The sequence below is a fragment of the Sorex araneus genome, chromosome 7, assembly GCF_027595985.1.
Source record: "Sorex araneus isolate mSorAra2 chromosome 7, mSorAra2.pri, whole genome shotgun sequence".
In the NCBI taxonomy this organism is placed as follows: domain Eukaryota; kingdom Metazoa; phylum Chordata; class Mammalia; order Eulipotyphla; family Soricidae; genus Sorex; species Sorex araneus.
The window spans coordinates 75959877-75982015 of record NC_073308.1 but is presented as its reverse complement, the minus strand read 5'-3'; the positions used below and the strand labels follow the sequence as shown (position 1 = coordinate 75982015).

Genomic DNA, 22139 nt, shown 5'->3' with positions numbered 1-22139 from the left:
TAGGGCCTGGGGGCCCCCGGCTGCAGGGGGGCCGAACCCAACAGCATCGCAGGCCCGGGTAGGGCCAGAGGTCGCGGGCAGGGCCGGGGGAGCAGGGCAGGAACAGGGGTCGGGGGTCGCGGGCAGGACCGGGGGAGCAGGGCAGGAACAGGGGTCGGGGGTCGCGGGCAGGGCCGGGGGAGCAGGGCAGGAACAGGGGTCGGGGGTCGCGGGCAGGACCGGGGGAGCGGGGCAGGCCCGGGGGAGCGGGGCAGGGCCCGGGGTCGCGGGGCAGGCCCGGGGGTCGCGGGCAGGCCCGGGGGAGCGGGGCAGGGCCGGGGAAGCGGGGCAGGGCCGGGAGAGCAGGGCAGGCCCGGGGGAGCGGGGCAGGCCCGGGGGTCGCGGGGAAGGGTCGGGGGTCGGGGGAGCGGGGCAGGCCCGGGGGTCGCGGGGAAGGGTCGGGGGTCGGGGGAGCGGGGCAGGGCCGGGGTTCGCGGGCAGGCCCGGGGGAGCGGGGCAGGCCCGAGGGAGTGGGGCAGGGCCGGGGGAGCGGGGCAGGGCCGGGGGTCGCGGGGAAGGGTCGGGGGCCGGGGGAGCGGGGCAGGGCCGGGGAAGCGGGGCAGGGCCGGGGGTCGCGGGGAAGGGTCGGGGACCGGGGGAGCGGGGCAGGCCCGGGGGAGCGGGGCAGGCGGGGTCGGGAGGCCCGAGGGCGGCGGGGAGGCGGGGCGGGCCGGGCGGGACCCCGGGAGGCGGGCAGGCTCGGGGCCGAGCGGGGGCTCCAGCGGGTCCCGGTCGCCGCGGCGCGGGCGCGAGCCGGGTCGGCCCGGAAAGAGGCAGGCGAGCGAACAGCGCCGCCTCCGGCCGCCCCGCCCCTTCCGGTCCCGCCCCTCCGCTTCCGGCGCGGCCAGCGCTTCCGGCGCGGCGCGGTGACGTCGGCGCCCGCGCCCGGCGGGAGTTTTTCGAAATGGGAGCGCGGCGGCGCCGGCCCGGGCTCGGGGGGCGTCGGGGCCGCGGCGGGGCGGCCGGGCGGGCCTAGCGCGGGCGATGGGCGCGCAGGGGCTGCGGGACGGGCCGGCATGGCGGCCTGCGTCGGGGACGCGGTGGAGGTGAGGCGCGGGGCGGGGCGTCCGGCGGCGGGCGGCGGTTAGGCGGGCGGGAGCCGCGGCGGGCCGGGTCCTGGGGGCGGGGGCCGGGGCCAGGGGGCGGGGGCGGGCCGGGCGGTCAGTGCGGGCCGGGCGGTCAGCGCGGACGGTGCGGTCAGCGCCCCCGGACATGCCGGCCGCGCCGCCCGCGCCCCGCTCACCGCCGCCCGCGCCCGCCCCGCAGGACTTCAGGGTCGGACAGCTGCTGGGCAAGGGCTCCTTCGCCGGCGTCTACAGGGCCGTGTCGCTGCACACCGGCCTGGAGGTGGCCATCAAGATGGTAAGAAGGGGTCCCCGCCCCCTCCCCGCTCTGGCGGCCCTGCCCGGGGCGCAGCGCTCGGGGCGGGAGGCCCTGGCCGGTGCCCGGCCGTGGACACCGCTAGGGGAAGGTGAGGTGTGTCCACCCAGCCGGGCCGGGCGTTGTCCCTGGAGGTGCGGGTGCTGCCCGCGCCCCCCGCCGGGCAGGCCGGGCCACCGGGTCTCTCCTGCTGTCTCTGTAGATAGACAAGAAAGCCATGTACAAAGCGGGCATGGTGCAGAGGGTCCAGAATGAGGTGAAGATACACTGCCAGCTGAAGCATCCTTCTATCCTGGAGGTGAGGTCCGAGTGGCAGGAGTGGCCGGGGAGCCCGGGCTGCTGCGTGGTGTCCTTTGTAGTTGGCCTGTTGTGATTCACCGTGCTGTTTGGCGTTTCAGCTCTATAACTATTTTGAAGACAGCAATTACGTCTACTTGGTCCTAGAGATGTGCCACAATGGAGAAATGAACAGGTATCTGAAAAACAGAATGAAGCCCTTTTCAGAAAATGAAGGTAAGCTACTTTGTTTCATTGTTGCTTGGTAGAGAAACGTTTGCCTTTTGTCCGGTTTGGGCCACCCGCGCCCAGTGTTTGGCGTCGCCCCTGGCAACGGTGAGCCCAGCTCCCAGGTCTCCTGTAGCCGGGCAGCCGGTCCTGCTCCCGCCCGTCAGGGTGCCTAAGTGAAGGTGTGAAGAATGTGCTGCTTCGGGATATTTAATGTTTCCTGTCACTTTGGGCAACAGAAGAGGGAACCCTGGCCCCAGGATTATAAAAGCCATTTATTCCTGTAATTGAAGCATTACAGAAATAAGGTAAAAGGATAAGCTTCTTAACCGCCTTTCCCGGGAACATTCTGTTTTGGAGCCACGCCTGGTGGAGCTCAGGTCTCACTGCGGGCTGGGCCTCCTGCGTGCACAGCCCATACTCCCTCTCAGGAGTATTCCAGGCCACTCGGGGACTCATCACAGAACGGTGCACATCCTTTCACATTTAGAGACCCACTTTGCAGAATGCTACTGCTGGTTATAAAGCTTGTAAATCAAGCATGAATGCCTTTTTTTTTTCATTTTGGGTCACACCCGGCAGTGCACAGGGGTTACTCCTGGCTTTGCACTCAGGAATTACTCCTGGTGGTGCTCAGGGGACCATATGGGATGCTGGGAATCGAACCCCGCTTGGCCGCGTGCAAGGCAAACACCCTACCCTCTGTGCTATCGCTCCAGCCCCATAGCATGAATGCCTGTTGAAGCCACTTAATTTAGGGAAGGCCGGACATCTGAACAGAGCATTTGAGTTGTTTCAAGAGTGCCTAGTGAACCCTAGTGAACCCCAGCGTTCCACGCTCAGCTCGCACTCAGGTTGTTCTGTCTGCCCTCCTTATTCCCCAATTCCCACGATGGTTTGAAGCAAACCATAGTCCTCTCCTTTAAGTGCTCGGCAGCTGCTCTGGTCACCTCCACTTTCTAGTGAAAGTAGCTTCTTTCACTGGAGGTGGAACCGGTGGAGGGGACAGAACAAGCCCAGAAGGAGCGCCTGGTGGTCTTCAAGGGAATTCCCGGCGCCCAGCGCTGGGTGGCGTAGCCGACCGGCGTGTCTCCTTGGGTCCAGCTGTCCTCCAGAGCCTGAGCCGAGTGTCTCCGTGCCTGCCTCCCCACAGCTCGGCTCTTCATGCGCCAGATCATCGCCGGCCTGCTCTACCTGCACTCCCACGGCATCCTGCACCGAGACCTCACGCTCTCCAACCTCCTGCTCACGCGGAACATGAACGTCAAGATCGCCGACTTCGGGCTGGCCACGCAGCTGCGGCTGCCGCACGAGAAGCACTACACGCTCTGCGGCACCCCCAACTACATCTCGCCTGAGATCGCCACCCGGAGCGCCCACGGCCTCGAGTCCGATGTCTGGTCCCTGGGCTGCATGTTCTACACGCTGCTCACTGGGCGGCCGCCCTTTGACACGGACACCGTCAAGAACACGCTGAACAAGGTCGTGCTGGCCGACTACGAAGTGCCAGCGTTCCTGTCGCGAGAGGCCAAGGACCTCATCCGCCAGCTGCTGCGACGCAACCCCGCGGACCGCCTGAGTCTGTCTTCGGTCCTGGACCATCCCTTCATGTCCCGGCACGCTTCCCCGCAGAGCAGGGACGTGGCCACCGTGGAGGACTCTATCGACAGTGGCCACGCCACCATCTCTACTGCAGTCACGGCTTCCAGCGCCAGCATGAGCGGGAGTTTTTCTGGCAGAAAAAGACTGCTGGTGGGTCAGCCGCTCCCGAGTAAAATGACTGTCTTTCCCGAGAAGAACTCGAGTGCCATCTCTTCCTCGGGGGATGGGAGCAGTTTCTTTCCTCAGTGGGGACATGCAGACCCTGAGAGCAGCAGCGGCCGGCGGGGGAGAGGTGTGCAGGACGCAGAGGAGAGGCCGCGGTCTCGCTACCTCCGGAGAGCCCATTCTTCGGAGCGCTCGGGCCCGGCTGACGGCCGCCCTCGAGCCAGGACCCACCCCATGGAGCGGTGCCACTCGGCCGAAATGCTCACTCGGTCCAGGGGATCCGGAGGAGACGCCGGGGCGGACATGCACTTGCCCCCAGACGGCCATGCCCGCGTGTTCCCCTCCAGAGAACAGACGGCCAGCAGTTCCGGGTGTTTCGAGGAGCCTGGAGACAGCCGTGCTCAGTAAGAGTGTCTCGTGGGAAGCACCTGACTGGTGAAATTGGGGTAGCACAGGCGTCAAGCAGGAGCCCGGGCGGGGCACTGTCCCTGGCTTTGCCCGGCGCCTCCGAGACCGCAGTGCTCCTTGGGAGTGCTGCTCGCGCACAGCGGCCCAGAGACAGGCCGTGGCTCGCGAGCGCGTCCTCGTCAGCTGCTCCACACGTGGAGCCTGTCCCCCGCCTGTCCTCGGCTCTGTGCTGCAGTCGCGCGGGGCCCTGGCCTGTGAGACGCCGTCTCCCTGGACACTGGCGTATGTGTCCACTGCCGGGAGACAATTTGAGATGGAAATTTTGGTTTCTGTCCGTGTTCTAGCACGTGTCGGTATTCAGGAGGCGCCATCCTTTTTAGTGCCTCAGAGGGTTTTGACCTGATGCTTTTTTTTATTAGTTTAAGGGAATTTTAATTTTCTTTGTTTAGCTCCAGTCATCTTTGTCCAGGAAAAACTCCATTTTCGTTTCCACACCAGACTTCTCAGACTGAAATGGTGCCCCAGTGGTTTGGGAATCTGCAAATAAGTGGTGAGTAGTTGGTGAAGAACTAGGGCCTGTCCACTCAGCAAACACTGCGGTTTTCTCTAGGGATTTTCTTAGGAAAGATGTACATTTTCATGGCACACAGAGCGAATTGAACAGGGTGTGGTTTGCATGGCGGAGGCCAGGTTTGATCCTCCGGCTGCCCGTGGCCCGCAACCAGGACAGGAAGGAAGTGGGCGTCGGGGCCTGTTGGGACAGAGCAGCGGGAGCCAGGCTGAGCATGGAACCAGCCGTTCCCTTCAGTGCTCCGAGTGGGCTGTTGTGGGAATGCACGGGGCCCCCACAGGAGCCCAGCACGGGGCAGGGAGGGGGCCCCCCGTGGCTGAGAGGCCCCGGTCCCCTGTGGTCCCCCCCCCCTGCCGGGGCCTGCTGGACAGGGACAGGCAGACGTTTCTCAGTAAAGGACCCGCCCTGGGCACAGACAGGCCGTTGGAAATAATGACGCGAAGGCGGCATATGGAGAGGAGGCTCACGGGTGTCGCGTTACCCTCGCCTGGTCTCCACGCTGATCCAGGCCCGGGGGGCTTGGCACGTGTCAGCTGGAAAGTGGTCACTCAAGCTTGTTTTTGACTACAGAGCTGTCCCGTGTCTAATCTTGTACCTTGCTTTCCGCAGACACTCGTGTTTGATCGCGCGTGTGTCTGGGGTAAAGCAAAGTCTTTCAGTAAGAGCCTGAGGTGCCGCTGAGGTGACTCTAGCCTAGGCCTCGCTCACACGCTGCCGGGCCCCAACCCAGGCGACCCCAGCGGGAGTGGGGGAGGGGAAGGCACTGAGGTCACTTAGAAAAATAAGAGATGTTGCAGCTATTGAGAGATTTGCAGTTGAAAAATCAGATGACAGTACTGTAGATGGTCTGGTCATTATAAAGGCTTTTAAACAGTGTTTCCCGGTGAATTCTAAATCATAGTGAGTAAGATTCAACAGAAGCTTTTCTTGAGATGTGATGCAGATAACTCTAGTATTGAACAATGAGTCTGACAGTCGCTCGGTATACGGTGCCGTGTTGAGTCAAGATTGACTAGCCTCTCCTTGGGAGAAAACTCACAAAGCACCTGAATGTCTGCCCGCGCCCTGAGTCTGCACTCGCTGGCCTGCAGCGCATTCTCGGCACCGGTGGGGACGGTGCTAGCCTTGCGTGCGGGTGATCCGGGATGGATCCAACCCTGAGCCAGGCCAGGCAGAGCCCAGAAACCAAGGAGAGAGCAAAGTGGATGAGGGGCTGTGCCTGTGTGCAGGGGTCGCGCAGGCCTGGGCAGGAGCCTGCACCGCAGCCGCTTTGCTCCTTACTGACACTTAGTCTCTCGGGGTCCTCGAGCACTGAGGGCGTTCCTATGCAGTCTGACCCGCCACATCACAGCCACCCTTCGAGCTGTCTGGTGGAGCTGCTTCCGGGGGCCTCGTGCCAGGGATGGCGGGCGCTGTCCAGCCCTGAGGGCACGCTGGCCATTCCTGCTTTAAGCTCCAGTGGGTGGAAGGAATCGGGCTCCCTTTCACCGTCGGCTTTGTTCCTCGGAAGCTTCACTCGCTAGCAGGATGCTGTCTCACGCAGACCCCAGCGCCTGGGAGAAGGCCGAGGCTCCTGCTGACGCGCCCCCCGCCCGGCCACTGCACTCCGGGAAGTGCCCGACGGTGTTTCCTGGCCAGCCCGAGGCGCCGCTCAGGGGGTCCCCGCCCGGCCCCCAGAGAAGCTCGCTGCATAGCGTGGCATGCCCGCTGACGGCGCACAGGCTGAAGCCCATCCGACAGAAGACCAAGAAGGCTGTGGTAGGTGCTCCGGTCCCACCTGTCCCCGGCTGTCCCTCACCAGTTAGTGCTTGAGATGAAAAGATTTTGAATAGTGATAGTTACTGAGTATTTTATTCACCATTCCAATCACTGATGTTTAATACTGCCCATGCATTTATTTCTATGTTTTATCCAATCTCAAATCAGAAAGGCAAAGTAGTTTTTTTGTTGTTGTTTGTTTTACGTCAAAGCTTATTTAAAAGTATGTGTACAAAGTCAAGTTTCGAGTTTTAAACTGTGTGAGTTGTGGGCCAGGCACAGTGCGGCAGGTGGGCGCCTGCTCTGCACACGGCAGGTCCAGGGGTCCCAGCCCCGCCACAGGCAGGAGTAAGCCCCCCCAGGCCCCCCTCCCGCCCTCCCCAGGGGTTACTGAGATCCTCCCTTCCCGCTTTCTCTTGTCGCCTGGCCTTTGTTTGCCTGCCATTGTCCTGCCCGCCCCGGCCCGCCCCTCCTTCTGCTCCCCTTCTGCTCACCTGCTCTGGCCCCGCCCTCCTCACCTGACAGCCCCCTCCGCCGGCACCTTCGGGGCCAGTCCCTCGGTCGTCCCTCGGTCAGTCAGGGCCCTGGGCTGGACGGTCAGGCGAGCTGCTCGGGTTTCGCTGCTGGCTTTGCTGCTGCCATGGTGAGGTGCCCTCTGGGCTCGGGAGCCTGCGGGCGGCCGGCGAGCTGCTGACGCCTGTGTGCTTCCAGGTGAGCATCCTGGACTCGGAGGAGGTGTGTGTGGAGCTCCTGAAGGAGTCGGCGGGGCAGGAGTACGTGAAGGAGGTGCTGCAGATCTCCAGTGACGGCGCCAGGGTACGTGCTCGGGGCGCTCTTGCTGCTGCGCCTGCCTCCCCCGACGGTGTCTCTGGCACTCAAAAGCGGACGTGGTTGGTACAGTTGTTCAGTCAGCGAGTGTGAGTTTAGGAATAACGTGACTAATAGCAAGTGTATGTTAGAGGCATGAATTTAAGAGACTGATTAGAGAATCTATAGTGCTTGCAGCAAGTATTTAGCATCATATGTGAACGTGTAACTTAACAGGGTGTGGTGCTGTCATTTTTGGCACATAATTAGAATTCTTCAATATTTGTCAGATCACGATTTACTACCCAAATGACGGGAGAGGCTTTCCCCTGACTGACAGACCACCCTCACCTCCTGCCAACACCAGCAGTTTCCACTTTGACAGCCTTCCAGGTACGTGGGCACCCAGACCCGAGACCTACTTCACGTGCACGCGTGAAGCCCAGTTCCCTGATGGCTGGGGGGCACCAGCTCAGACGCTGTGGCTCAGAGAAGCCGGCCCCGTTCTGGGGCACTCTCCTGGGGTGTTTGTGTCTGTGAGGCGCGAGCCAGCGCTTGTTTGTTTCGTGCTTGGGTCCCATCCGTGCCGGCCGCCCTTGCTCCTGACTGCAGGATCGGAGGGCCACAGCTGATGCCGGGGAGCCAAACCTGGGTTGGTCGTGTGTAAGACAGGCTCCCTCCCCGCTGTCCAAGCTTATGTCCCTGTAAATTTGAATTTTTGAGGAAAATGGAAATAAACAGTAAGTGTTCCTGAAATTACATGTCAAATATCACTACTTAAATTTGGTGACTTTCTCTTCTAGAAAAATACTGGCGAAAATACCAATATGCTTCCAGATTTGTACAGCTTGTCAGATCTAAATCTCCCAAAATTACTTACTTCACAAGATATGCCAAATGCATCTTGATGGAGAATTCTCCCGGTGCCGACTTTGAGGTTTGGTTTTATGACGGTGAGTAGCATTTTCAAATGGGACTTTTAGCTTCTCAGGTAACCGTTGCAGGATTCTTCTGTTTTATCTGAGCAAGGTGTTTTGGTCTGGGCTAGGGGCTGTACCTGGCAGGACTCAGGCCACTCCTGACTGCTTAGTGATCACGCCTGGGGACTCGGGGGACCGTGGGTGCAGGGGTTGGCAGCGTGCCAGGCAGTGCCCTAAGCCCCTGTCCAGAGCAGCTGTCCAGACTGTCCGCGGGACACTGCGTGTGCACACAGACACTGTCTGTATTCTCATGCCCCGCTGGATACAAGGCTCGTGAAGTAGAGTCTCAGCACAGCAGATCTGAGGAGCACCGAGAGCCCGTCCCAGCTGTGCAGCCTGGACAACCCCCCTGCCCGCCTGTTACTGCAGGGACAGTGGGCCCTGGAGAGACCCCCTCTCCTGCAGGGATGGAGAGGCCTGGAGAGACCCCCTCTCCTGCAGGGACGGAGAGGCCCGGAGAGACCCCCTCTCCTGCAGGGACAGAGAGGCCTGGAGAGACCCCTTCTCCTGCAGGGATGGAGAGGCCCGGAGAGACCCTCTCTCCTGCAGGGACAGTGGGCCCTGGAGAGACCCCCTCTCCTGCAGGGATGGAGAGGCCTGGAGAGACCCCCTCTCCTGCAGGGACGGAGAGGCCCGGAGAGACCCCCTCTCCTGCAGGGACAGAGAGGCCCGGAGAGACCCCTTCTCCTGCAGGGACGGAGAGGCCCGGAGAGACCCCCTCTCCTGCAGGGACAGAGAGGCCTGGAGAGACCCCCTCTCCTGCAGGGACGGAGAGGCCTGGAGAGACCCCCTCTCCTGCAGGGACGGAGAGGCCCGGAGAGACCCCCTCTCCTGCAGGGACAGAGAGGCCTGGAGAGACCCCCCTCTCCTGCAGGGACGGAGAGGCCCGGAGAGACCCCCTCTACTGCAGGGACAGAGAGGCCTGGAGAGATCCCTCTCCTGCAGGGACAGAGAGGCCTGGAGAGACCCCCTCTCCTGCAGGGACAGCAGGCCCCAGAGAGACCCCCTCTCCTGCAGGGACGGAGAGGCCCGGAGAGACCCCCTCTCCTGCAGGGACAGAGAGGCCTGGAGAGATCCCTCTCCTGCAGGGACGGAGAGGCCTGGAGAGACCCCCCCCCCCCTCCTGTAGGGGGCTCCGGGGCTCTACCTGGCTGTGCTGGACGGAACCCAGGTCAGGGGGTGAGCCTTCACCTGACACCTTTGAGAAGGCAGACCCCGGGCTGTGCCTAGGCCATCGGCTGACGGTCACTAGGCCCGGGGCCCGTGCCTCTGGGACTGAAGTGTCGGTGTCTGTGGAGGCTGAAAGAGTCACCCGGTGGCTTGTACTCAGGAGCCAAGATCCACAAGAAGGAAGCTGTGGTCCAGGTGACGGAGAAGACGGGCAGCACCCACAGCCTGCCGGGCGGGTGCGCACCCCACGGCCTGCCGGAGGGCCTGCGGAGCTACCTGGAGCACGCCAACGAGGTGGGTGCCGCAGCCGGCCTTGGGCAGCGCCGGGCCGGGCCGGCTGTGTGCTGACAACACCTTCTCCCCCAGAGCCACCGGCTGTGTTTGGCCCTGGAAGCTGCCATCTCGGAAGAGGAGAGGACCAGTGGGGGGGCCTCCTTCTTCCCCATCATCGTGGGCAGGTCAGGGGGGCAACTTCCCCGTCAGCGTGGGCGGGTCGGGGGGCCCTACCTGCCGCTGGGGGCGTGAGGTGGACATCTGGGCAGAGCGTGAAGGCCGTCTCTCTGTAGGAGGCCGGGCAGTGCCAGCTCACCGCAGGCCGCGTCCCCACCGCTCCCCCCCGTGCAGCCGGCCGGCCCTGGGCGAGGCAGCGGAGCCCCTGCTGGGACGCAGGCCACAGCGCCCCGCCCCCCGGTGAGTACAGCGGCTCTCACACGCGTCGCATGTCGCATTGTCAGCAGTCTGGAGACGCACAGTCGTGACCAGGACCCCGGGTGCAGGGCCAGCAGTGGCAGGAGGGTGGCTGGAAAGGCACGGGGGCCGGAGGAAACTCCTCCTGCTGGGGGTGACCTCGCAGGTGCCAGGAGCCGCCATGTCTCCCTGCAGGCTCTCAGAGATGAGGCCCCTGGCCTCAGGGCTGCGGCTTCTGGGACAGACACCTCTTCCCCCGCACCTGCGCAGCTGCTGAAATCTGTCTTTGTGGAGAATGTCGGCTGGGCTACACAGGTGAGCATTCCTTAGGAAACTGGTTTCCACGGTGGTTAGGTAATTACCAAGAACTGTGTGCTAGTTGGAAGTCTCGTCTCAGCAAGAACGTTTTCACACTGCTCTAGCATTCAGATCTGGAATACGGTCTGCACAGAAGCGGAAACCCTAGGCATGACCTACGAGTCTCCGCTAGTGCGTGGGCCGCCAGAGCCCGGTGGCCTGGCAGAAGGGGATCTGCGTTGGGGCCACGTCTGAGTCTGACCTGACTCGTGGCGGATGTGGAGGCGTCTAGCCCAGAGCCCGGGACAGCCCTGGCCAGGTTGACGCGAGGCCGTGGGACACCCAGGTCCCCTCTGCTCATGGACAAGGCTCATAGCCCTGGCCAGGTTGAGGTGCCCCAGGTCACTGCCATGGGGGCTGCCCACGGGAGGCAGGAGCCACTCGTGACCAGGGAGGAGGCTCCGTGCAGGTTGGGGCAGGTGGGCACTAGAAGGCTTGCCCCCGACTCCCCGGGGGCCGTGTGTGTTGGCAGGGTGCTGGGTGCGGGCATTGCCTCATGTCTGCTCCTTGTAGCTGGCGAGCGGCGCTGTGTGGGTGCAGTTCAATGACGGCTCTCAGCTCCTGGCGCAGGCGGGCGTCTCCTCCGTCAGCTACACCTCCCCCAGCGGCCAGACCACCAGGTATGCCCAGCCCCACCCCGCTCACAGCCGCGCTGACCGTCACACTCCAGGGGAGGGGGCCGTCTGTCCAGGGTCAGGGCAACCGGTGCAGATGGCCACTCCAGCCTGGGGCTCCTGACCGTGTGAGGAACGGGGGAGGAAGCCATGGCCTGGCAGAAGCTGGTCTCTGCCCGTTACCGCGTGGAGACTGGGCCCAGTGCCCGCCCGGCCCTGTGCAGATGCTGCTCCCCTGTGGAGTCTTGGCGCTGCCGCGAACGCCCCCCAGAGGCTCCCGGTCTTGGTCCGTGTGTCCGAGAGGAAGCCCCGGTGTGACGGACGCAGTGCTGAGAAGCTGCTCGCCCTGCACCGGGGCTGGGCCGGCCACGGCTCCGTCCCCTAGGGACCTCAGCCTCAGAAAGCCTGGAGCAGACTCAAGCTCCTCGCCGCGGGGTTTTAGTCACGCTTGCTGGGAACACGCTGGGCCTCCGCGGGCCTGTCCGCCTCCACCTCCACCTCCGCTGGGTGTGGCCCTGACCAGGGGTGGCCTGGGCTGGCCTGGCCAGCGTGCTGGACACTGGCACTGGCCGGACCGGCAGGGCGACTCAGGGCGAGAGTGTGGCCCCCGCAGGGCTGCCCCTGCCGCACTCGGGCGGGAGGAGGGCACATTTCTCTGAGGTGCCACCACTACTGAGAACCCTGATGTGCCCTCTGGCCCTCAAACCAAGTAATCCCACGTTTTGGTCTTTGTTCCCTCTTAGGTATGGGGAAAACGAAAGGTTGCCGGAATGTATCAGACAGAAGCTACAGTGCCTGTCCTCCATCCTCCTGATGTTTTCTGGCCCCGCTCCTGGGGCTCTCTGACTAAAGGTCTCTTTCGATATCTAACTTGAATAAATAGCCTCGTGAGCTTCCAAGTCAAGTGCCTTTCCTTACTGGAAATCGCAGGCCTCGTGCAGGCCGAGTCCCACTGTGCCTCCCGGCTTCCCAGACTTGGATTCTGCAGACAGGAGTGCTGGGCGGACTGCTGCCCATCTCCACAGGCTCACGAGCGTGGGCGGAGCGTTTGGGTTTTTGAACCTGTAAATATGTATTTATGTCATGAATATGTATTTTTTGTAATTATTTTTGTAGCACCAATTTCTGAAAGAACATTTCCACGAATGCATTTTATAAGGAAAAATATAGTGATAAGTGACTTGATTTATTTAAACACTTTAAAACATGTTACTAGTAAATGTTTCCGTGTTTTTGTTTCCTGTTTATTTAGGAGTCAGTTTAATCTGAAAGTTCTTTCAGTTGGTAAATAAATAATCTGCCTTTGGAAGCGCCTGCCCTGTTGCTCGGATTCTTCCCCTCGCTGCGGTCGGGATCTCCCAGAAAGCTCCGGTCAGCACCGAGCTGGCCCCCTGCTCGCCAGCCAGGGTGGGGGTCTGTGAGGTGGGGTGTTACATGGTGCCAGGGGCCGACTCAGACCCCCGTGTGCTTTTCATGTGCCCCGCCAGTCCAGAGCCGTCGTCGGCCGTTTGTAACCGGAGATGATATGAGTGAGCCCACTGATCACGTGGGCACCTGCCACAAGCCTGGGCCCCAACGCCCGGTGGGCACGGGGCTTTGGCGGTTCTGCTGACCCTTCTCTGGGGTACCCACCAGACAGTGGCTGGAAGCGGGCCCTCAGCTCTGTCCAAAGGCTGGTGCTTAAGGCTGAAGGTGACGCATTATGTCACAGGTCAGTCGCCCACACGTCCAGAGGACGCTCCTGGCCTGGGCAAGGGCATCTGCCATGGGCCACCGCCACCCGACTCCCGCGCCCTTGGCCTGCTGTGGGAGGGGGTCTGGGCGGGCTGCAGACAGGAGGTCAAAGGCGTGTGGCCCGCCCGTGTGGGCCCGCACCTCGGGAGCCGCGCAGGAACCCACGGCAGCAGGGAAGGCGCCTGTCTGCCACGCCCCGAGGGGTGCCAGGGGCAGTGTCCAGGGCAGCAGCGGGGCCGCAGGCCTGCTGGCCTGTCACGCGGCCTGGCACTGGCCCTTCTCGCCCGTGTGCGGGCCGTCAGAGGGCAGCTGGGTGAAGGGCACCAGCCTGCGGTAGACAGCGGCCAGCAGGGCCAGAGTGAGCAGCAGCAGCCCGCACACCAGCCCGAAGGCCCAGCGCGGGCCCCACGCACTGTACACCTGGCTGATGAACACCGGGCCCAGGATGCGCGCGCCGCTCCCCGACGCTGTCAGCCAGCCCATGTAGACGCCCTGCAGGGAAAGGGGGGGGCGAGAAACTACTAAGGCCCGTTCCCCATGAACCAACTCTCTGGACGCCAAATGTTCCAGACTTACATTCACGCCGTGAGGTTTCCCTCTGAAGCTACCACGGCTGGAGGACCAGGCACCATGCCCTTGCCCAGGCCAGGAGCTTCCCCTGGACGTGTGACTGCGCTGTCAGGTCACCTGCTGTGGGTCAGACTGTGCTTTCAGGTCACCTGCTGTGGGTCTGACTGTGCTGTCAGTCATCTGCTGTGGGTCTGACTGTGCTGTCAGTCACCTGCTGTGGGTCTGACTGTGCTGTCAGTCACCTGCTGTGGGTCTGACTGTCAGGTCACCTGCTGTGGGTCTGACTGTGCTGTCAGTCACCTGCTGTGGGTCTGACTGTGCTGTCAGTCACCTGCTGTGGATCTGACTGTGCTGTCAGGTGACCTGTTCTGGGGTCTGACTGTGCTGTCAGTCACCTGCTGTGGGTCTGACTGTGCTGTCAGTCACCTGCTGTGGGTCTGACTGTGCTGTCAGTCACCTGCTGTGGATCTGACTGTGCTGTCAGGTGACCTGTTCTGGGGTCTGACTGTGCTGTCAGTCACCTGCTGTGGGTCTGACTGTGCTGTCAGTCACCTGCTGTGGGTCTGTCAGGTCACCTGCTGTGGGTCTGACTATGCTGTCAGTCACCTGCTGTGGGTCTGACTGTGCTCCAGGTCAGGCTGCTGTTGCTGGGACACTGACACCCTGGACCCAGCCCTGAGAAGGGCCCGGTAGTGGTGACGGCTGAACCCAGCTGCATTGTGGCAGGGACCCCCTGCCAAGGGTCGGCGCTCACCTGTGGCTCGGGCCCGAGCACCTGGGAGTAGAGTGAGTAGGACATGACGTTGCAGGCCGGGTAGCCCACCCCGACGAGCGCGGTGGCCGTGAGGAACTGGGCCAGGTGGATGGCGGGGACGGTCAGGCACCAGGCCTGCTGCACCGGGCACCCCGTCGGCTCCTGCTCTCCTGGCGCGTACCAGCGGGCAGCGCTGGGGACCCGGGCCGTGGCGTTGGGGATGGAGGTGTTCTGCAAGTCTGCAAGGCAGGGGAGCGGAGGCTCAGGGACCGCCCGGGCGTGGCCGTGAGGGCGCAGAAGGGGCCACTCTACCTTGCCACTGGATCCTGGGAAACTGGCTCCCCCACGGCAGCAGGATGAAGAAGCCGGCCCAGATGGCCACGAGGCCGCCCAGCAGGACCGTCCGCTCGCCGACCCTGCGGGGTGAAGGCGCATCACGGCACAGCGCCACGGGGCGTTCCCCCACCCCCTGCCAAGCACCCAGGCCAGAGAACCCGAACCACCCAAAGGTGCTGCGCACGCGGGGGCACTCCAGGAGCGGCCCCGGCAGCTGGAAACCGTCGGGGACTCGGCACATGGAGCCTTTTAGGCACGGCCGGCTCCCGAGACCCGACCAACGTGCTGCCCGGGTTCATCACTGAAGGGTTGTTTGGGGACCGGAGCTGGTGGCGCTCGGGGTTACTCCTGGCGGTGCTCAGGGGACCAGAGGGAAGGCAGGACAGAACCATGCGAGGCAAACGCCCTCCCCGCGGCGCCATCACTCCGACCCCTGAGGTCAGTCCTCTATGAGCCACTGCCCCCGGAATAAGATCTCTGCTGTGGGACTGTCTAGAACACTGGCCGAAAGGACCCTGGGCTGGAGAGCACAACAGGTGGGCACTTGCTCGGCACATGGCCAACCCGGGTCTACTCCCCGGCCAGCACACACACACATACGGGCCCCTGAGCACCGCCCGGGCTGACTCCTGAGCACAGCCAGGGTACACCCCAACACGTGTACTCTAGGGGGCAGAGTACCAGTACAGAGGTGAGGGCACTGCTTTGCACATGGCCAACGCAAGTTCAATCCTGGGCTCCCCATAGGGTCCCCCAAGAACCACTAGGAGTGACCCCTGAGAGCAGGGCCAGGAGTAGCCCCCGAGCACCACCCAGTGTGCCCTAAAGCCAGGGGACCCCAAACCCCGTCAGCAAGGTCCCCAGTCACTGAGAAATGCTGCAGAGAGGCGGCGTGGGCAGTCAGAGGCCGGGAGAGGCTGGGAGAGGCCGAGCACACAGGGCCCAGGCTCGCTCCCTCGCAAGGCAGCAGGGCAGGGAGCGGGAGCAGCCCAAGGCCGTGAGCCACCGCAGCTCCCGTCCACGGCTCCCTCGGCGAAGCCACAGCCCCGGGACTCACTTTCGGGAGAGGAACTTGACCCCCATGAAGACCACGACCGCCTCAACGCCCAGCGCCGCCAGGATGACGCCGTCATACAGCACAGCCTGCTCCCGCGTCCAGGCATACATGTCCATCGTCAGCGGCGTGAAGATGCTGAGGACAGAGCACAGGTCAGTCTCCTGCTGTCACTGCCCCACTGAGAGTGCACCCACTGCACTGTGCCTGTCACTGCACCCAGTCACTGCACCTGTCACTGCACCTGTCACTGCACCCAGTCACTGCACTGGTCATTGCACTCAGTCACTGCACCTGTCACTGCACCTGTTACTGCACCTGTCACTGCACCCACTGTCACTGCACCTGCTATCACTGCACCTGTCACTGCACCCAAAGTCACTGCACCTATCACTGCACCCAATGTCACTGCACCTACTATCACTGCACCTGCTATCACTGCACCCACTGTCACTGCACCCAATGTCACTGCACCTGTCATTGCACCCACTGCCACTGCACCTGCTATCACTGCACCCAGTCACTGCACTATACCCACTGTCACTGCACCTGTCACTGCACCCACAGTCACTGCACCCACTGTCACTGCACCTGTCACTGCACCTGCTGTGGGGCAGAAAGAACCAGCCCCACATCTCTTACAAACCCAAAGGACTGACCCCAGAGTCGGTGGGAGAAGGTTGTCCCTTCCCTGCTGTCCCTTCTCTGGAGGCACCTGCACATCCACCTGCGGCGTGTCCCGCTGCCCCCACTCCCCACCTCACCCGGAAGCCTCCTGCTTGCTGCTGCTGAACGGGACGGAAGGACCCTTCCTGCACCCACTTTTCCCTGGAACCCCATTTTGCAGGGTACAGATAGGACACGACTGTGGTTGCACACAGGCTTTCCAGGGCAGAATCAGCCTCCTGGGGCCGGGGCGCAGCCCAGCAGCACCAGCAGCACTGACCCGCTGGCTCCATGCCCAGTGCTGCTCAGGGCTGACTCCTGGCTCTGTGCTCAGGGGTCCCTCCAGGCGGAGCTCTGGGACCGTATCAGGTGCTGGGTCTGGAAGCCAGGAGGGAGGGCTGTGTGAAGGCCAGCGCCCTCCCCGCTGTGCTATCCCCAGCCTGTGCTGTGAGGGTGGGCCGCGAGGCTGGGGAGCCACTCGGCAGCGCCAGGGCCGCACTGAGACACAGTCCCCGGTGCCACCGGAAGATGCCGGAGCAAGACTCACGATTCGAAAAGGGCAAAGATGAACAGGACCACGAAGAACAGCACGTTGGAGGCCACAACGGCAACAAGGTCGATGCGTCCACGGGGCCCCGGGCCCTCCCCCGCAGCTGCTGCGGGAGCAGAGGAGTCCAGGGTCACGCCGTCCACCCGGGTGCCGCCCCCCATGCAAAGGCTGGCCCTGCCCCACAGCAGCCTCAGAGCACCAGGGCCGCGGGCGGCGCCATTCGGCAGCGCAGACACAGCCCGCGGGCAGAGCCGGGCGGGAAGCCGCATCCGCCGCAGCGGGAGGGGGCGCAGCAGGAGCCGCCCACCGAGGGTCTCCACAGCGTCCTCCCGGGAGCAGTGTCCACACCCCGCGGCCGTCCAAGAGGCACTGCCCGGGCCCACGCAGCCCTCCCGCAGACAGCCGAGCGCCCCCGGTACCTTCCTCGGCGTTCACGCTCCCACACTGCCGCCCCAGGTCATCCACGCGGTGCTCCCTGGAAAAGAAGGCGGGACGGCGCGGCCATGAGGCTGGGCGCACCCAGGCACCGGGAGCTGCCAATCGCGTCTCCCCGTGCACGCCCGCCAGTACACCGCCGCTCTCCCGCCACCTCGGGGCAACCCCAGTGCCAGCACCAGATGCGACTGCTGCGCTGGGCCCGACTCCCGGCCCGCACGCTGCGCGGCTGGGCCACACGAGACACTCCAGCCCCGGGCGGCCCGGAGCTGGTCACGGCACTGCCTCACACCAAGCAGGCCACGCCCAGAACACAGAGCCCCGCAGCGCCAGCGGACACGTGCCCTCACGGCAGCCCACAGCCCTGCCCGCGCGTCACCGGAGCACGGCCAGGATGAGCAGCACGTTGAGCAGCCCCAGCAGGGCGGCCAGCAGCACGGGCGCCGTGTACATGTTGAGCTGCAGCCGCAGGCCCGCCCACGTCACGCCCTTCTCTCCGATGAGCGCGAAGCAAGTCTGGAAAACTGAGAACAGGGCCCGAGTTGGTGGGGGAGGCGCGAGCAGAGGGGCCCTGGAGGCCGCATCGGGCTGACTCCCAGCTCTGTGCTCGGGGCTGACTTCTGATTCTGTGGTCAGGCTGACTCCTGCTCTGTGCTCGGGGCTGACTCCTGAGTCTGTGGTCGGGCTGACTCCTGCTCTGTGCTCGGGGCTGACTCCTGAGTCTGTGGTCGGGCTGACTCCTGCTCTGTGCTCGGGGCTGACTCCTGAGTCTGTGGTCGGGCTGACTCCTGCTCTGTGCTCGGGGCTGACTCCTGAGTCTGTGGTCGGGCTGACTCCTGCTCTGTGCTCGGGGCTGACTCCTGAGTCTGTGGTCGGGCTGACTCCTGCTCTGTGCTCGGGGCTGACTCCTGCTCTGTGCTCGGGGCTGACTCCTGATTCTGTGGTCGGGCTGACTCCTGCTCTGTGCTCGGGGCTGACTCCTGAGTCTGTGGTCGGGCTGACTCCCAGCTCTGTGCTCGGGGCTGACTTCTGATTCTGTGGTCGGGCTGACTCCTGCTCTGTGCTCGGGGCTGACTCCTGGTGGGCTGTGTGGAGCCAGGGTCAGCTGCACACAAAGCAAGTTTCCTACCCGCTGTCCGACCTCTCCAGCCCAGAGCAAGAATTCTCGCTGTGGGGGGGCAGCAGAGCCCCCGAGGGGACAGACCACTCCCAGTACAAGGGCCCTCTCTGCTGGAGTCAGGCCGCGCCCACGGCCTCAGGGGCCCTGGACACTAGTGTCCTCGCCCGACTCGCCCTCAGAAACTGCCCCCCCCCCCTGCACCCCAGGCTGGGCACCGATGTCAGCTCCTCCCGGTGGGGCCCCGGGGCGGGAGGGGGTGCCTACCTGGGCCCAGGATGAAGCCCAGCGCTTGGCAGGCGCTGGTGTTGGCCATGGCCCCGGTCCTCTCCCGCAGAGAGGTGGCCCCGGCGATGTAGGAGCGGACCACGGCCACGTTTCCTGAGGGGAGACACGCGCCCTGGAGAGAGTCGGCCAGCTCGGCGCCGCCTGCAGGCGCAGGCCTTTCTAGAAGGCTCCAGTGTGTCCCGGGCGGGCGGGGGCGGGGCGGGGTCAAGGGCCCTACCTGCCCCGAAGCCCACGAGCCCGCGCGCGGCCAGCATGTAGTACTTGTTGTGGGCCGCGGGCAGGTGCACGTAGGCGTACAGGCAGTTGGCCGCCACCGACACGGAGATGGAGGCCACGAGCGGCTCGGCCCGCGGCCGGTGGTTGGACCACAGCCCGAAGAGCGGGGACGCCAGCATCTGGCCCAGGCTGTAGGCGGCGATGACCCAGCCCACGAAGCTCATGTCGGCCGTGGGGTCGATCTGCAGAGAAGAGCGTGGCGAGCAGTGGGCACACACGCCCCGGGCCCGGTCCCCAGCCCCGAGCGGCCGCAGGACCTACCTTCTGCAGGTAGGGCCACACGGACATGACGACGATGGAGAAGCCTGCGGGGCACAGCGGTCAGCCGAGGCCGGCGCCACGGCCCCGCCCCGGGCACCCGCTTCCTCCCCGCCTGCCACGGCGAGGAGGGTCCGGGGGGTCTGCACGGAGGAGGAGGCCACAGCCGGGGCTGCCCTGTCTGGAGAGGCATTCAGGGGGGTCGCGGGGCCACGGGCGAGCAGCGTGTCGGGGCAAGCCCAGGACCGGACAGCAGCTGCCCACCACCCCCACGCAGGTGACCGTCCCCTCCGAGGCAGCCCCGCAGCCCCCGGGGGCCTCCCTTCTGCTGGGAGCCGCGATGGATCTTCCTGAGAAGCGGCCCCTTGCCCTGCCCTCGTCTGCCCGAGCTCACGGCGCCCCCTTCTCCCCGCCAAGCCGCTCCCGCGCTCGCAGCACAGGCCAACAGCTGCGGGCAGGGGGCCGGCTCAGGAGCAGACGGGGCAGCACGGCTCGGGGGCACAGGCCAGGGGCGGGCCCCATGCTGCAGGGCCAGCGGGCGCGAGGCGCAGGCACGAGGACCAGAACCCCAGCCACAGCCCCCACGCCCCTGGGCCTGGGCCCCACAGCAATTAAGAAGCACTGGGGGTGGGGGAGGCGTCTGCCTTGCACATGCCGACCGAGGTGGATCCCCGGCATCCCATATGGTCCCCCAACACCGCCAGGAGTAACCCCTGAGCATTGCTGGGTGTGACCCCCCAAAAACAAAAAAGGTTAAAATGATTTTTATGGTTTTTTTCACTGCCGCACTGTAGCACTGTCATCCCATAGTTTATTGATTCGCTCGAGCGGGCACCAGTAACGTCTCCATTGTGAGACTTGTTACTGTTTTTGGCATATGGAATACACCACAGGCAGCTTGCCAGGCTCTGCCGTGCAGGCAAGAAACTCTCGGTAGCTTGCCGGGCTCTCCGAGAGGGGCAGAGGAATCGAACCCGGGTCGGCCGCGTGCAAGGCAAACGCCCTACCGCTGTGCTATTGCTCCAGCAATAGGTTTATTCACAATAAAAATCAGCGAAACCCTCTGCCGGGGCGGGAGCACCCCGCGGCCGATACTCGCCTACGCTGCTGAGGAACATGGTGAGGTACAGGACGCGGATGGACCGCCAGCGGCTCCTGCAGTGCTCCGCGCTCTCCACCACCTCCCAGTCCCTGTGGCGGAGGGAAGGCGGGGCTGAGTCCCGGACACGCCACGACACACGCTCGACTTCCCGTGAGCGGCTCATGCCACGTTTCCGGCCCCCGTGAGTGCATGTCTGCATCACCCCTCGAGACGGGGCAGCGGGAAGGGCGGGCTGCTTCACGGGGGAGTGAGGGCGCAGCAGGCTCCGCGGCGAGTGTCAGACTGGGTCAGATCACAGGAGCCCGTCCCAGACTGTCCCGGGGGCAGCGTGGCTCGTGCCCGCTTAGTGGTCGGCACCTCCAGCAGGACCAACACCCAGGGGCTGGAGCAACAGGCACAGTGACCCCGGGACCCCACACGGTCCCCCACGCCCGCCAGGAGTGATCCCTGAGGAAGCACTGCTGGGTGTGGCCCAGGGAATGAAACATCAGTGGCCCGGGAAGGGCTGCGGCTCCTGGAACCGGCTCGGTGAGTGGGTGAGCAGAGCTGCTGCCCCGGCTCCTTCTCCGGGGACAGGAGAGGACGGGCCCCGGTGGCCTCCCAGCCAGGGGACACGTCCACCCAAGAGGCACAGAAGGGGCCAGCAGCTGCGGTTCTCCCCACGCGCTGCCAGCCAGACCAAGGGCACTGAGACAGGCCTCAACCATCACCCTCAAGCAGGTGCGACGCCAACCCAAGAGGTGACCGACGTGCCCTCCGGACGGCGGCCTGGGGACAGAGTGCCCAGGAAAAGGCCACACCTGCCCAGTGCTGCCCGATCTGAATCTGTCTGGGACACGACCCGGGCCCAGAGGAGCAGCGGGAGGAAGAGAAATCCAGGCGTTCGCCTGGAGGCAGCTGGGCAGCCTGGCACCCCACAGGGTCCCCTGAGCCAGCCCGGAGGGGTCCCCGAGCACCCTGGGTATGGCCCCCAAAGGAAAACAAACCGTGTGGACAAGGGCCCAGGGACCAATCTGCAGGAGCCCAGCCCTCCAGGGGCCCCTGACACGGGATTGCTGGCGGCTGGGCCCCTCCAGGTGCAGGGGTGCGGGGGAGCGGGCTGCTGCAGGGGTGCGGGGGTGCGGGCTGGTGGACTACTGCTGAGGGATGCAAGGGTGCGGACTGGCGGGCTGCTGCAGGGGTGCAGGCTGGCGGGCTGCTGCAGGGGTGCGGGGTAGCGGGCTGCTGCAGAGGGTGCAGGGGTGCGGGCTGGTGGACTACTGCTGAGGGATGCAAGGGTGCGGACTGGCGGGCTGCTGCAGGGGTGCAGGCTGGCGGGCTGCTGCAGGGGTGCGGGGGAGCGGGCTGCTGCAGAGGGTGCAGGGGTGCGGGCTGGTGGACTACTGCTGAGGGATGCAAGGGTGCGGACAGGCGGGCTGCTGCAGGGGTGCAGGGGTGCGGAGGGAGAACTGCTGTAGGGGGTGCAGGGGTGTCACCGGGGACAGAGAAGCGCTCGGGGCAGGGGGCGGCGAAGAGGGCCGTGGGGACGGAGGCGCGGCCCGCTGGGCCCGCCTGGGCTCGCCTAAGCCCGCCTGGGCCCGCCTGGGCTCGCCCGAGGGGGCGCTCGCGCGGGCAGGGGGCAGCGCGCAGGCGCTGTGGCCGCGCTCGGCGCGTTCTCGCGGGGGCGCCGGGTCTCGCGCGACCAGCCGCGGCGCGGGAGGGGCGAGCGGGGTCTGCCCGACATCCGCTCACCTGTTCCCGGAGGCGCGGGCGCCCAAGAGCGGCTCCCGCTCGGCGTCGCCGGCCCGGCCCGCCATAGCGCACGGACCGCGGGAGGCCCGACGCGGCTCTCGCGACACCTGCCGCCCCCGCCCGCTCCCGGCAGCCTCGGCGGCCCGACCGCAGGGCGCGTGCGCGAAGGCGGCGCGGGGCGGGGCCTGCTCGGGGGCGGGGCCCTCTCGGGGGCGGGGCCGGTGCT

The 22139-nt window shown here is 64.9% G+C and overlaps 2 protein-coding genes across 3 annotated transcripts; one reads left to right on the top strand and one right to left on the bottom strand.

Annotated features, from left to right (window-relative positions):
* The first annotated feature begins 957 nt into the window (after positions 1–957).
* PLK4 (polo like kinase 4) lies at positions 958–12061 on the top strand. The gene is made up of 16 exons (XM_055144646.1): positions 958–1085; positions 1306–1401; positions 1622–1717; positions 1818–1932; positions 3077–4094; positions 4548–4648; positions 6213–6427; positions 7139–7243; positions 7525–7627; positions 8038–8187; positions 9545–9678; positions 9751–9842; positions 9951–10074; positions 10267–10386; positions 10942–11048; positions 11786–12061. The coding sequence occupies exons 1-16, from the start codon at positions 1056–1058 to the stop codon at positions 11886–11888; spliced, it is 2709 nt and encodes a 902-aa protein (XP_055000621.1). The 5' UTR covers positions 958–1055; the 3' UTR covers positions 11889–12061.
* A 214-nt stretch (positions 12062–12275) lies between these two features.
* Positions 12276–22070, bottom strand: MFSD8 (major facilitator superfamily domain containing 8). 2 transcript variants are annotated; one of them, XM_055144648.1, is made up of 12 exons: positions 21914–22070; positions 20180–20271; positions 19084–19127; positions 18764–19004; positions 18526–18639; positions 17521–17665; positions 17126–17181; positions 16704–16809; positions 15494–15628; positions 14413–14516; positions 14101–14339; positions 12276–13268 (listed from the first exon to the last, which is right to left on the bottom strand). In XM_055144648.1, exons 1-12 carry the CDS (start codon positions 21976–21978, stop codon positions 13032–13034), a joined length of 1578 nt encoding a protein of 525 aa, XP_055000623.1. In that variant the 5' UTR covers positions 21979–22070; the 3' UTR covers positions 12276–13031. The 2 variants fall into 2 exon arrangements, with proteins under 2 accessions (XP_055000623.1, XP_055000622.1); XM_055144647.1 differs by having other exon boundaries at positions 12278–13268; positions 16704–16812.
* Between the last annotated feature and the right edge of the window lie 69 nt (positions 22071–22139).

Coding starts and splice junctions, on each gene's coding strand:
- PLK4 (XM_055144646.1), top strand. CDS start 1,056: ATGGCGGCCTGCGTCGGGGACGCGGTGGAG. Junction 1,933..3,076: donor GCCCTTTTCAGAAAATGAAG/GTAAGCTACTTT, acceptor GCCTCCCCACAG/CTCGGCTCTTCATGCGCCAG. Junction 9,843..9,950: donor TTCCCCATCATCGTGGGCAG/GTCAGGGGGGCA, acceptor GTCTCTCTGTAG/GAGGCCGGGCAGTGCCAGCT.
- MFSD8 (XM_055144647.1), bottom strand. CDS start 21,978: ATGGCGGGCCGGGCCGGCGACGCCGAGCGGGAGCCGCTCTTGGGCGCC. Junction 17,666..18,525: donor GGGCTTCATCCTGGGCCCAG/GTAGGCACCCCC, acceptor CCCTGTTCTCAG/TTTTCCAGACTTGCTTCGCG. Junction 17,182..17,520: donor CTCATCCTGGCCGTGCTCCG/GTGACGCGCGGG, acceptor CTTCTTTTCCAG/GGAGCACCGCGTGGATGACC.